At 42.8% G+C, this 15,514-nt stretch overlaps 1 protein-coding gene across 1 annotated transcript in view; it reads right to left on the reverse strand.

The window, feature by feature from the left end:
- Positions 1-541: 541 nt before the first annotated feature.
- LOC145410740 (uncharacterized) overlaps positions 542-15,514 on the reverse strand; it is a 69,757-nt gene continuing 54,784 nt past the window's right edge. The window contains exons 2-6 of the mRNA XM_080280845.1: positions 4,362-4,451; positions 3,615-3,825; positions 1,959-2,146; positions 1,393-1,606; positions 542-681 (exon numbers count right to left, since the gene is read on the reverse strand). Coding sequence (XP_080136971.1) covers positions 542-681; positions 1,393-1,606; positions 1,959-2,146; positions 3,615-3,825; positions 4,362-4,451 — 843 coding nt within the window. The remainder of the gene's footprint in view (positions 682-1,392; positions 1,607-1,958; positions 2,147-3,614; positions 3,826-4,361; positions 4,452-15,514) is intronic.

The raw sequence follows: 15,514 nt of genomic DNA on the forward strand, positions 1-15,514 counted from the left end.
GGCGGGAAAAAGGCTGTATATAAAACCTACCTGCATGCGTTTTTAAATGAAAGTTAATGTGAGGAATTGGAAAGTTTTTTTTAGGCGTGACAGAGGGCTACGTGCGACTTAAATTACGTCCCTTTATAGATAGAGGCTGGGTGGGACAGGGCTTTGTGGGTAGTGGGGAGAGAGGAACTGCGTCGTATTCGAAAGGTTCCTAAATGAGGACTGTTTTTGGCGACTTAGGGATTGAATGAGACCTAAATTACGTTTCCATATGAAGGGCTGTAAGGGCTGTGAAAAAGGGCAGTATCAGTAGTAGGAATAAAGGGCTGAATCAGACCTAAATTCCCTTTCCATAATCATAAGGGCTGTGAAAAAGGTCTGTATGGGTAACGGGAAATAAGGACAGACCTTAATTACGTTACTTAATGAGGGCTGTAAGGGCTGTGGAAAAGGGCTGTGGTGAAGACGTGGAAGAGGGCTGTGTGGGGAACAGGAAAAGGGCTGAGTAATACCTAAAATACGTTTCTAATTTTAAAAGTATGTTTATGGCCTCCTAGCGGGCGGGGTGGGGGAGCCCTGGGGCGGGGTGGGCGTGTCTGGAGTCGCCCGGCACGCCCACAATGTCGATCTCGTCCTCGTAGTCTGAGTGGGAGAGGTCGCTGTCTCGCGCTGTGGTCGTGCACGGAGACACTGCTGCGGAGAGATGGAGACAGTAGGGTTAATGGCCTCTCTCTCTCTCTCTCTCTCTCTCTCTCTCTCATCTGTGTGTGTGTGTGTGTGTGTGTGTGTGTGTGTGTGTGTGTGTGTGTGTGTGTGTGTGAGAGTAGGAAGAGGCATTAGGCAACGAGAGATACAAATGTGGTACAGTAATGCAGTGTACATGTATAGTACAGGTGTAAATTACAGGTATGGTGCTTTGATTTGGGTATTTCCAACCTGACACAGGATCACAAATGCAACAAGTGTCTGGCGTGGTTGTATAGAGATAATATATAGGGCACGTATGTGTGAAAAGGAGGGGTGCAGGTGAGTAACAGGTATCTGATATAGCTGTAGGGAAAAAAAGGACATGTGTAGGAAAAAAAGGAAATTATTGTAGGGAAAAAAAAGGACATTTGTACGTCAGGAGGTGCAAGGAGCAGGTCTGACACATATCTATTTGTATCGAGGGGTGAGAGGGGATCAGGAGATTGTTTAAGTATTGTATCTGAGGCTGTGTCTTTTGTTGTCTGTTTCTGAGTCTGCTCCTGCCTCAGCTGAATGGAATAGAGGGTTGATGTACACACAAGATTCGTGCTGTGTGGTACTGTGACTACTATTCCCACTTCTGTCTGGTGCTAGGCTTGGTGCTGTGTTTGCGGTTAAGTATGGTGTTCAGTCAAGTGCTGTGTCTGCTCTTCCTACCTGTATCAAGGGGTGAGGCAGGCCCCAGGTGTGCACTGGGATGATGTGCCTGGTGCTGTGAGTGCTGTTCCTCCACCCCGCCGCTACCACCACCGCCTCCACTACCGCTGCTGTTGCTGTTGCTGTTGCTGCTGCTGCCAGGGGTCTTGTCGTCAGCGTGCTTCCTCATCTGCTTCTTGTGTTTCATCCGTCTGTTCTGGAACCACGTCTTCACCTGGTACCAGACACAGAAGTTTGCCATTTAACCTCCATCCAACCCATCTCAGTTCAATATAAAATATTTTACCCATGTCAGTGCAACCCAACCTAACTCAGTCTAAGCCAACCGTACTTTTACCTAACCTTGAAATGAATAGATCTTGAATTTGGCTGTCAGTTATCTTGAGTTTGTTTTCTCTTGGAGGGAACAATCTTGCGGGCTCCTTTGGTTCCTCCTTCCTTGCATAAAACAAAACTGATTAAACCCAAAGAAATCTAGCGTTATCCTGCCTAGTCCAATCTAAGGTAACCAAATCCAACCTCATACTGTTTTGCTCCAACCTAACTCAACATAACTCCCTCCTCACCTGCGTCTCTGATAGGTTGAGTGATGTAGCCAGCTCGACCCTCTCAGGTGTGGACAGGTACCGCTGGGCTGCAAACCGCTTCTCCAGGCCGCCCAGCTGGTGGTCACTAAACACCGTCCTGGCCTTCCTACGCCTGCACGCCTTCAGGGCACCCTCGCTACCGCCGAACAGGGTGCCGAAGCCCAGGCCTGAGGGAAGGGGAGGGGACAGCAGTGAGGGGTTGGTAGTAGTAGTAGTAGTAGCAGTAGTAGTAGTAGTAGTTGTTGTTGTTGTTGTTGTTTTAGTTGTAGCCCCAGGTTCATCTGAGTATAAACACAGTGAATTTCAGGTTGAAGTTGCCCCACTCTTGCAGCCCACGGCTCTCCTTTCGGGAGATAGGGAGGGAGATAAGGAGGGATTTATAAAGCTGGGCAGCTCCACCGCTCGTTTATATCGGTGCCATCACTTGAAGACATCCCTCTCCAGCGCCAAAGAAGTCGGTAGAAGGGTGGGAATGAAGTATGGTGTTGTGGCACTGAGGGATATTTACTGGGTATAGTTCACGACCCTTTCACTGCATGAGAGAGAAAGAGAGGGAGAAAGAGAGGCAGGGAAAGAGAAAAAGACAGCAAAAAAGAAAGGGAAGGAGATGCGGTGGAAAATGGAAAGGGAGAAAAGGAAGGAAACGGGACGGAAGAAAAGAATTAAAGACAGTTCGTCGGAGATATGGAGGGAGATAAGTAGGATATAAGTAGGTCCCTTGCATTTATTGCATTCCAGCTTATTATGTGCGTGTACCTCGTTGATATTGTCCTGTGTTGTATAATGCAAGTTTTGTTGCTACTGCAAAAGATACACGGAACAAAAAGGATAGAGTACTCACTGCGTGGAACAGTCCCATTTGGTATTGCCTTTACACGTCTGTGGCTCCGAACTAAGGAAACGAGACTTCAAACCCCTTGATGATGGTTGATCAGTTTAACAAGCTTGTGTTAGGCTTTTATATAATTTGTAAATCTGGGATTTCAAACTACTGAAGTGATATTCCAGATCACTTCAGTCGTGATCTATGCATAATCAAGCTATTTTATGACAAGGATTCGTGAGGTTGTAAAGGATCTGTAAACGCGACCGTACCTTCAGCAGCAAACGTCCTGTTGCCCCTCTTGCATCTCCAAAGATTTTGAGAAACAGTCTGGTGAACCCACAGCAACCAACACGGAGAACTTTATCCGGCCACAGACCAGCGCCATTTTTTTTTTTTTCTTTTTTTTTTTTTTTTTAAACCAGACTGATGTTCGAAGTCCATGGAGACAGACGCACAGGAGGAGGCAGGACTTTTGATGGCGATTGTAAAATTTTATTAAATCTATAAGGTTTGTACTTATATAAACACACACACACACACATACACTATATATATATATATATGTACAATGTATGCAAATTCACATGGAGCTTCTTAGCGCAATGACTTATCTTTAAATATTCTTGCAAACTCCAGACGATTTTATTATGAAGAACTACCGGTAAAAGAAATAATTTCAGTTATATCTAACCCCTCTAGTTCGAAGTCTGTCCTAAGCTACATAAAATTTTCTAGAGGCAGCAAGAATCCAATAAAAACACGTCTTCGGGTTAAAGGCTTAACATCTAATACATTTTGTGTGAACTAACCAGCTCCTGGGAAGAGGAAGTGTGTCTCTGGCTTGTGGAGGTATGGGTGGGGGTGGAGGTAGGCTGCGGCTGCTGCTGCTGCTGCTGCGGCGGTGGATGGGAGAACACCAGCTGCGGCTGCGGCTGCGGCGGCGTAGGACTCACTGAAGGAGGCCCGCACCATGGACGAGCTGACGGAGGTGAGGTCGCGGGACACCTGGACAGTGTGAGGCTAGCTTAGGTGAGGTGAAGCCAGGTGCTACAACCTAACGCATCCCAGCCCTACGTATCCAAACCTAAAATAATCCAGCCTAACCTAACCTACTCATATCTACCCAAGACAAACCTAACCAAACCAAACCAGACCAAACCTGGCCACATCTAACCATAGGTAACTAAACCTAACCTCAAAGTGCGGGTCAGGTGCAAATTACAGATACAGTACACTTAAGACAATTTGCCTCGTAAGGTTTGTCCTTGTATGTGTGATGGGAAGTTTATTTACTGTTACGTGCCCTTCCTTCATAAATAAATATATAACTTACGCCAGTACGTGACTGACGACCGTAACTGACGAATGTACCCGGGCGTATGTATAAACAATTCTCAATAACTTATGCATATTTCATTAACAAGTGATCCCGTACTGAGTTGTGATTCAGTACCTAGTGGCTGTAACTAGTAAATACATGAGAGAGAGAGAGAGAGAGAGAGAGGCTGGTGATTGTGACTGCTGGTGACAAGTAAGGCTGGCGTCATACTCACCACTGGGTACAGCTGTGGGTTGAGTCGCATCCAGGGCCCCTCCTCCCCGCCACTGCCCTCGTCAGCGCCCACATCACCACGCCCACACCCACGCTGAGGGACACACAAACACAACCAAGTTACTACAGTGCTTCTAGTGTTGGATTATTTTGTTCATCTGGGGGAAACACTTGACTGTATCATCAAAACAGGGTGGTCAGTCTCTTCACCGAGGGGCACCGAGAGACACCGAGCGCCACCGAGAGACACCGAGCGCCACCGTGAGACATCGAGGGCCACCGAGAGACACCGAGTGCCACTAGAAAAGCGGGGTTAGGTTTGGTCAGGTCAGGTGGCTCTCGGTGGCCTCGGTGAAAAGACTGACCCAAACAGAATACGTGAAGATGTAACTAAGCTCTGACTTTTGACGGTCAGTTCTGAAGTACCTGTACTAATGCGAAATATATATATATATATATATATATATATATATATATATATATATATATATATATATATATATATATATATATATATATATCTCATCTCATCAGCCGTTTGAGTGTCCACTGCAGGACCTGTCTATCCCGACCGAAGTCGGGACGATACAGCCAATGTATCTCTACCAAGTGGCTTATGCTGTCTGGTAGAGACTGTACGTATGGTGGGAAGTGCTTGTAAGTGTAATTGTTGTGTTGGAGTGGCTTTGGATGTGTGTGTAGTCTGTGAACCGAGTGTAACCGGCCCGCGCAAGCCGAGTGGGTGCAAACATACTTTACCGTATGCGACACTGGTTCAACCACAGCACCCCTTGTGTCCGCCAATGCAGTACGTGGCATGAAGAACGCTCCCAAAGTTTATTACCCTGGCTGGGCGCGAACCCTCGTTCTTCAGTGTACGAAAACGCACACTTTACCACTGTACCTCAATATATATATATATATATATATATATATATATATATATATATATATATATATATATATATATATATATAGTACATATTGTATATATAAATCTTGTGTGACAGAGCCTAGATTTTGAGGGCTTTGATGATGCGGGAATAATTGTGATACCCTTCACTGGGTACGCCGTTTGAGATGAAAATAATGATGATAGAATTATTGCGTTTTATCCCTGGTGTTATGGAGACAATCATCACCTCAAGTATTCCATTGGCGTAATAAGAAAAAGACTGAAAGAGACTGTAGTGTGTGCTAGAACACCTCCCCACCCACACATACGAACAACACACCTTGTAATGGTGCAAGGATGTGATGGCCTCAATGTACAGTTCTTGTGGTGGAGGCTGACTAGCAACTCTTACAACACGGGGGCTGATGCACAAATAAACTTGCCATCAGCTGCCTCCCGTAACTGATATTTATTTTTGCAGGAAAAGAACGGAGAGGAGCGTCCAGATTCTTCTCATATCGCTTGTTCTTCCTTAGAAAAAAATCTTCACAACAGGGAATCAATTGCAATTTTTTGTGTCATCCCGTATCTCCGAACGTTGGACACTATTTGAGTTTCTCTAAATATCTTAAAGAAAAAAAATAGAGGGCTTGATAGTTGTTCTACTCATTCAGATGTAAGACTGATGATTTTTAGGTCTCCTCACCCGAGAGCTACTGTATATCCTTTGTTTCTTTCTTCCGACCGTTTTGTCAGCTTGGCGCCATTCCTTTATTTCTTCATCATTTCCTTTCTCACTACTGTATTGGTCCTTAGGCCATTAGGCTCACACACCCTTTTTATTCTTTTTTTATTTAGGTACTTTAAAGAGATTAATGGGGCCAAACGTCACTTCATATAAACGAGAGAATTTTGAGATCCACTCACTTGATGTAGTACTGCCTACTTCTTCCTTAGCTTTTATCATTCTTTTTCTTTGCCTGCCCTCCTCTCTTCCAATTTCTCCCATCTTTCCTGTCGCTTCTTATTGCTCTTCTTTCCTTTACAGGTGGCTTTACATTGAGTGACAAGCCAAATGGTTTCCTGTAAGCCAAGAAACCATTTACAACGCTGGGTGGTAACCATATAACCAAACCATACGTGCTCCCAACGTGTCAGCAAGTGGGTTGGTGAAGGGTTAGTGCCCCTCCCCGTAAAACAGATAACACGAAGTCAGATGGCCACCCCTTACGGGATTATGGCCAGTGGCGTCACCAAGGGGGAGGGGCTAGGGGGGGCTTAGCCCCCCCAGATCAAGGAATCAGCCCCCCCAAAATTGGAGCCCCCCAAAATAATAATAATAAAAAATCACCAGCTTACATAGTATGCTTGCCGCTCGGCATTGACCCATCTAGCTTTCCCCCAACCCCCTAAAGCCAATCCACTTTTATTCGTGCATCCATATTAGTTTAATACAATATTATTTATAGCTATATAATGTGATTAGTTATTCACAATTTACGTAAACCTATGACTCAAATCATAAGTTATAATATATTAGTTTCCCATATACTTTTTCCAAGCTTGGTTTTCTTTGAAATATATTTATTGCACAAAGAATGCAAGAATGTATTACATTTGTCAGACTTATTATATATTTACAATATATAATATGGTATATATTAATCACGGAGCTTTAAAATTGGATTATGCAGGCTAAAATATCTGATCTATGCAATTTTTCACAAATTCGAATGTTCAGAGTATCGGAACTCGGAATGTTTGTTTACATTGAGAAGTGTCTGTGAACTGTGGCTAAATCCTGTGTTGTTTTCGGTTTTATTTGAATGTATTGGTTTCAGTGGCTGTATAGACGTTACTACGTTCCGGTGTATTGCTAGCCACCTCACTTTACCTGTTCATTTTTGTTTTTACAGATATGAGATCTAGCCTATACTCTATACAAAGAGTCAGCAGTACTTGGTTCAGTCGACACTCGACTGTCGGAACTGAATGTCATTTCCCTTTTATAGGCTATTCTACAATAATACATTTGCGGATATCAGCCAGCAGCCACTCAAGTGATGAAAAGGTCATCTAAAAATCCTCAGGGACAGCGTGACATAAGAAAATTCTTTCGCACCCGCACCTCCAAAGATGACTCAGATGAATGCCAAGAAAAAGTGGTTGTTATTGGGAATGAGGTGCCAGAAGCAACCCCAGATAACCCCAAAGCTGAACCCATTCAGACATGTGTAAGTAGCCCTATATCAAACTATTTCAGTAGTCATTTTATGAAGCTTAGGCCAGGATTTTTTTTATTGATTTATTTTTAAATTGGCTAGGCCTAGGCTATTTCTCATTGTTGCAAATATATTGTCCTAAACGTACAGAGTGGGAAAGTAGGCTAAAACTCTCTCTCTGCAATGAACTGCAATTTTAGTTTACATTCACTGATAAGTAATACTGTGAAATAAATGAAAAAAAAAAAAATCCACATTGCATTATGTCACTGTATGGGAGGATATCAGTTTTTATAGAATACAATTTTTTTGTAATTTTGTTTTATCAAAATGGTTTTATAATGTAATTGATTTATGAATTGGAGTTACTTGTTTTAGAATAATATTTTATAATTTTTGTTTTTTTGTGAATGGCTTTGTTTTCCTATCACAGTACCGGTAATGGAAGATAAATCTTGGCAATTATTATATATCTATATAGATATACATTGAATAAAGAGCTTCTTTGAATTATCAAATTTATTATGGTAAGACTAAGAAACCGTTATGATACCACATAATACTACGGTAGCAATTGAAGAAAAACTATTATCTGCAAAAAAGCCTTATACAATTACCTTGTACACGTTATATCATAAGGCTTACTGATACCTGGTATTAGGCCCATCAGTATTCATGTGTCCTATAAGTTTCTTATTAATAGCCTATGAGACCTTATTTTACTTTTTCTTCATCTATAGGCCTCAAGAATGCCCCTAAAGCAGCTTAATTTCCGAAAATTTTTCCGGGGGGGCTTACAGCGCCCCCCCGTACCCCCCAGCTGCGTAGGCTTGCTTCGCTCTCCACCCCCCTTCTACATACACCAGGGCTACAGCCCCCCCAAAATCTAACCTATCTATCTAGTGCCAGACGCCACTGATTATGGCGTCTGGGAATAGATAGATAGATAGATCAACCACCATGACAATTTGCACAGAAGGATATCAGTGTATTGCAGATGTGTGGAGACCAACATGCACTCCCCTGGGAATGTTGGCAATATTGTTTTTATTCCGTCTTATACCAAGCATTCTTGCCAAAAGGCATAGACACCACCACCACAGCCAGTTTCCCACTGATAAAATAGGGTGGGAAGGATCTCGTTTCTGGACCCTACCCATTTCATTCCATCTTTTATTGTTTTTACGGCACGGCACGCGACGATGACAAGCTTCCTTCTTAAGTGGCGCCAAATGATGTCCTAGGTGGCGTTGTTGTGAGCGTCTCCGGGAAGCTTTCGAATCCTGCACTCCCACGGCGCTGCCCCTACCTCCCTTACCCCTGGATAATTATAGAGGCGGGGGCAGATGTCAATTAGTGCAGATTATTAGCCCCAAGTTTTACCAGGGAGGGACGCCGCGTGGGACTCCTCACCGCTGTCTCCCGTATCTGTTGTCTAAGCGATCTGTTGTGGGAGTTTGCCAGGCGTAGTGTCATTGTTCTCTGGAGATTTCGTGACTCCTCTTTCCCAGCGATTTTTCACATTAAAATATTTTATATATCGTGTTGTGTTACTGATGCTTTTTATATTAGTATCATTGTTCTTGTTAGTAAAGAAATTGCTGTCCCAATTATGTATTTATAGATTTTGTTATGCGTATTTTCGTTGACTTGAGATACCACTTTCTAAGCTACGTATTCTTAGTATTGCTCCTCTGTATCTTCTGGTATGTAGCTAAGATAAATTATGTCGATACTGAAATCTGTCTTTTCTAAAGGATCCGCCACTGGGGCTTGTGAGGTGTAGTCTTGCCGATCTGGATAACCTAAGACCTTTTCATCGCATTCTTATGCATATTACACCTTGTATGTTACAGATACAGACTTAAGCACTTTTCATCCAGTCTGGACCAAACTTAGTGGGATGGGTGGAGAGTCAGCTGAGGACGAATTAATTCAGTTTTGATAGAAATCAGTCAAAGATCAAGGGCACAGGGTAGGGCCAAGGCCTCGGTCTGAATCCCAGTGTAGGGCACGGGTGCTGCACTGTGTGCTCCATCTTATTGTCATTTACATGATGATGATGACTGTTTGTCAACCATCGTAGCCACATTAACCTAGACCCACTTTTGCCGCCATTGTAAGGGGTCGGAGTGTGGCAGTCCGAAAAGAGACATCGCTGTATGTCATGCTATTACATCATTTACACCCACAGTAGCGAGGTGGCTACAGGGCCTCGCGGTTAGAAGTGCTGAATCGACCTTACGGTAAATTGCATTATGATCATTATCATTATTATTATTATTAATGTACTACTACTACTACTAATAATAATAATAATTATTATTATTATTATTATTATCATTATTATTATTATTATTATCATTATTATTATTATTATTCTTACTCCATTCTTAGGTGAGGAAAGTGGTCATGCTGACGATGATGATGAATTTTGGTGACATCGTACATTCCTCTTCCTTATGGACGATGTTGCTGTTTTAAGTGTTTCACTGTGTAAGGTTTCGCGTTCTACTCATGTCGCTCCGTTGCTCCCTCATATACAAATTGTTCTAAGCCTTCCCCGCTCCCGTACACCCAGCTTACAACTGTCCTCTTCCCTGGGTGCACTATTCCCACTCCCAAGGTCATCCCGCCCACTCCATTCCCACCCCACCCCAGCCTATCCCATTTCTTCTCCACTCATATCGAAGTTTTAGGAGAACCTTTAACGTATTTACTTCCTGTCGTGGTTATCTATCTATCTATTACCAGACGCCATAATCCGTACAGGGTGGCCACAAACAAATCGCCTCCACGTCGCCCTGTCCCCCACCATTTCACCGCCCTGATCTCAACTCACATCCCCCTCTCTCATATACCTCTCCACTCCATCCCTCCGTCTCATCCTCGGCCTCCCCCTCCCTCTCCCCCCCTCCACCTCACTCACATACACTCCTCGTCAGTCTCTCACTCTCCATCCTCTCCACATGGCCAAACAACTTCAGTGTGTTCCTCCTAACGCTTCCTATCACATCCACATCCACACCACAACGCTCCTTTATATCCTCATTTGTCAGCATATCTCTCCATGTGACTCCACAGGCTTCTCTTAAATAACTCAGTTGCACTGCTCTCACTCTTGACTTGTGCCCTTCCAACAACGTCCAAGCTTCACTTCCATACGTTAGAGTTTTTTTTTTTTTTTTTAAATAACAGAACAGAGGAAGAAAAAACAAATGAAAAAAATAATCCAAGCACCAGATTACTGGTGTCCGCTGTTCATAAAATTATTTCAAATATCTGTAACAGTTAGACTTGAACAGCAGTAGGTTGAAGTCTGGAGGGAAACAACTCTGGGGAAGCGAGTTCCATAGAGATGCAGTTCGGGGAATGAAAGAATTCTGATAGGCAGAAGTTCTGCAGTATGGCTGAGTGACATTCCAGTCATGAACGCTGCCAGCTGCCCGTGTAGCACGATGGAAGGCATGGAGAGGTGGCACCATGGCCGCAACTTCGTCTGAGCATTTGCTGTAGAAATATCTGTAAAATAACGCAAGGGAGGCAACATTCCTTTTTACTTGTAGGGGAGGAAGTTTATTAGTAATAGCAGGGTTATTAATAATTCTAACAGCTTTGTTCTGAATTTTGTCTACTTGTTTTAATGCAACCTCTCCACATCCACTCCACAAGGGTGAGCAGTATTCAAGCTGAGAGCACACATGACTCTTATAAATTATAGCTAACTGCTCGTCAGTGAAGAAGTTACGGACTCTGTACAATAATCCAAGTTTCTTTGAGGCGGTTTTAGCAAGTGATCTGACATGAGAGGTCCAACTGAGGGCATTGTTAAGCGAGACGCCGAGAATTTCAATATTTTTGGAAATGGGAATATTTGTAGCATTGAAGGTAATATACGATTCTGGCAATACCTGCCTATTAGTAAATTGTATATATTTAGTTTTATTAGCATTAAATGCGACAAGGTTGTTTTGTCCCCATTCACTGATCGTGGATAAGTCTTGATTTAAAGAGATGGCTGTACTGAGGTAAGAGTTAGAGATATCGGACTTTGCAAATGGATGTCTGAGTGTGAATGAACTATAAAGTGTTGAGTCATCTGCATATGAATGGATGGGATTGTGAGTGACAGATAAGAGATCATTAATATGAACGAGGAACAGGGTTGGTGCCAGAACTGATCCCTGCGGCACGCCGGCGTTAACTGAGTGGAAATTGGAATATACATCATCTACTTTTACTCTTATTTTTCTATTGCTGAGATATGAGGAAATCAAAGGAACAAAAGAGTTTAGTCCATAGCAAGGGAGTTTGGACAACAGGGAACGGTGCCACACTCCGTCGAAAGCTTTAGAAATATCCAGGGCTACTGCATGAGTTTCACCATGTAGGTCAACTAATTGATGGATGGTATGAGTCAGGAGATTGAGTATGTCAATGGTGGATCTTTCTTGGCGAAAACTATATTGTCTATCACTAATTAAGTTGTTGGATTCAAGATGTTTAACTACGGTATGTGCTTATTAATTACAGTTTCAAAAACCTTACCAAGAGAAGATGTGACAGCTATTGGTCTGTAATCAGAGGGGTCAGAGGAACTTCCTTTCTTTGGAATTGGGTGGATATTGGCTTCTTTCCATCAATTAGGGAATGAAGAAGTACGTATGCATAGTCTGAATAATTTTGCAAGAACAGAGGCAAGTTCTGGGGAACATTTTTACAAAACAATTGGTGGGATTCCATCTGGGCCTGGAGCTTTGTTGGTAGGTAAATTGTCTAGGATGGATTTCACGTACTTTGTCTGTATCTTAAGTGGAACAATGTCCAGAGAGGCAAGTTCTAGTGCTGGGACATTCTGGTTGCTTCCTCTAAGGTAGAATTTCTGGCAAATGTACTGGCAAAGATATCTTCTTTCCCATACGGGTCACTTTTAATGTTGCCGTCTGGAGATTTTAGTGGGGGAATGGATGATGACTTGTTAAAGTTATTATCGAAAGAACTGAGAGTTGACCAGAATATTCTATTGTCATTAGGGTTGTTAAGTAGTTTTGATGTTTGGTTTTGAAGAAAGTTTGATTTAGCAAGATTTATTACAGCTTTTGCATGGTTTCTAGCAATTTTAAATTGAGAGAGTGATTCAGATGTTTTTGATTTCAAGTAATAGTTATATGCTGATGACTTTTGAGCTGTTGCTCTGGCACAGTTGCCATCAAACCATTTTGGAGAGTTCGATCTTTTAGTGAACTGTCGACTTGGTATGAATAAATCCATACCAGCTAGTATTAAATCGCAAATGTGGGACTGGGTAGAAATGACATCACTAAAGAAATTGGTATCACAATACTGTCATGTTGTAACGTTTTCACTTCCATGCTCACTTCCCTGTTTCTTATCACTGCTTTCAAGGAACCAACAACCTTTCTTCCCTGCTGTACCCTTTCAAGCACTTCACCCTCCAAACCTCCATCCTTACTCATCACACTACCCAAGTACTTAAACGTACTCACATTTTCCAATTCCTCACCATCGAACCTCTCTGTACATTCACTAACTTCACCTCTCTCAAAGACCATCACTTTACTCATCCCTACATTCACCTTTAGATTCCGTTTCTTACACACTTTCTCAAACTCATCCACCAAGCCTTGCAGCTCCCCTTCGTCTTCACTCAACAACACAGTATCATCTGCAAACAACAGTACAGGGAGTTTCCAAACACATCCTCTCTCACCAGGGCCACTCCAACATCCACTACCCTACCTTGCACCTCTTTTATTACCCCATCCATGTACAGATTGAACAACCATGGAGACATGACACATCCCTGTTTCAACCCAACCTTCAAAGAGAAAAATTCACACAGTTTACCATCCACACGCTCTGCAGCATTAGCACCCTCATACATACTCTTCACAGCATTCAACAACTTCCCATCTACTCCATATATTCTTAATACTTTCTGCAATCCTTGTCTATCCACCCTGTCATATGCTTTCTCCAAATCCATGAAGGCTGCATACAACTTCTTTCCCTTCTCTAGAAACTTTTCCACTAAGGATTTAAGAATGAATATCTGAACTACACAACCTTTTCCCTTCCTAAAGCCACCCTGTTCGTCTCCAACTAATTCCTCTGTTACTTCCCTAACTCTGTCAATAAGTATCCTACCATACACTTTTCCTATTACACTAAGAAGACAAATGCCTCTATGATTACCACACACTTCTTTTTCCCCTTTTCCTTTGTATTCGTACAAGGGAATAATTATGCCTGACTTCCAATCCTCCGGGACTCTACCTTCCTCCTAGGCCAATTTGGACATCTTCCACATCCATTCTACTACTATCTCTCCCCCATGCTTCAGCATTTCACCACACACTCCATTAATTCCTGGGGCCGCATTTATGGAGCAAGGAAAGGTCAGTGAGACTTGATGCATTTAAAACCCCTCACTATGATTACTTTTTTTTTTTTATTATGGTCTTCACTTGATTTACTTCAGGTTATTATTGGTCTTTGGATTTTTTTCTTTTTTTATCCCGGCTCTGGGCATAAAATTCAACGGTCCATTCTGTGAGGCCCAGCAGCCCTCTTAAGCACTACACACCCACACATATCATTTCGACACCAATACCCACCGTCCGCACTGAATATATGTTAGAGTTGTCACATTCAGGGCTGGTGTAGTGGTATTAACGGGGGTGTTTTTTATGACATGTCGGTGGATCTTGTGGATGATCAGTAAAGTCTGTTGTTTAACGAAGTGCATACCATCAGACGATTCCCAGCTCAGTGTGGGATCGAACGTGCATGCTATCGGGCAACAGATCAGTACTTTCTCACGCCACTTGGCCACGATGAATATTAATTAAGTTTCATAAGCTGTCGAGTTTCGGTGTTATATCGTGCCATTTGTAAGACTTCTCCCTGACTCTGAGGCTAATAAATGCATTCCAAGTTGCGTAATACACTTTGTCGTCGCCTCATTTATAATACCCAGTGCAACACCAAAGCCCACGAAGGCCATGGACAAGTCAAATGGTTAAAGTCGCCATCACACCAGCTGAAATTTCACCCAGTCCTTTCTTAGTACCCGAGGGTTTTTGTCCAGTGGCCGGGATGATCCTGTGTGGGTAGGTTTCTGGTGGACGAATGAAGATATCAATACAATAATTAATGCACGAAGGCCACTTTGTATTTTTCGGGAGAGTGGTCAGTGATAAAGCAAGATAGCTGTTTGTAGTCTATATCATGCGAGTGTCACTATCGCTAATGCCAGTGCCATTAGTTCTGCGTCCATCACAGCCGTGTTAGTTTTGATCCGAGGGCATACCTGGGCCGGGCTGGCGGTTGTTTACAGTGTGAACTTCTGCAGTGAATGGGCAGCCGTCTTCCCAGTCAAATTTTCGCCCAGTCCAGTGAAACTAGTAGCCTAGGTTAGTAAAGGTGGGCTTACTTGGCTGGGACTTTTTGCACCTAAACAAAATTGTTTGGCGCTAACCTGAATGCAATACCGTGGAGCGTCCGTAGCAGCACGAGGAGTTACCAAGACCATTTTAAATCCGTCAACGATTGCCATAGAATTCAGCCGTGCTACGTCAGATAATGTTGGTTTGATTGGGAGATGAAAATGTGTTCACAGCAGCGAAAAGTTGGTTGTGTTCGTACTGGGTACAGCTTCAATACCTTTTTAGGTGTAATTCTTGTTTCATCCCGTAGTCGATACAGTTATTTGAGGGATATTATATTGTTAGCTCTCATCTGTACAAACACCTATTCTTCCATGACACTTCCTTCAGAAATCAATGAGAACCGAAATATAGCACTCATCAGTATTGCCCCAGTCCTTGCCTCTGCACAAGTGCTTGCTAATCTAACTGGGGTGTTTTGTTCCCCCAGACGCCCAGCATATCATACTCACCACACACAATACATAAGCATTTTGTTAAACATCTTGAATCCAACAACTTAATTAGTGATAGACAATATGGTTTTCGCCACGAAAGATCCACCATTGACATACTCAATCTCTTAACTCAT

Source organism: Coenobita brevimanus, chromosome 86, assembly GCF_032717465.1.
Source record: "Coenobita brevimanus isolate Jiangsu-jjx chromosome 86, ASM3271746v2, whole genome shotgun sequence".
Lineage (NCBI taxonomy): Eukaryota > Metazoa > Arthropoda > Malacostraca > Decapoda > Coenobitidae > Coenobita > Coenobita brevimanus.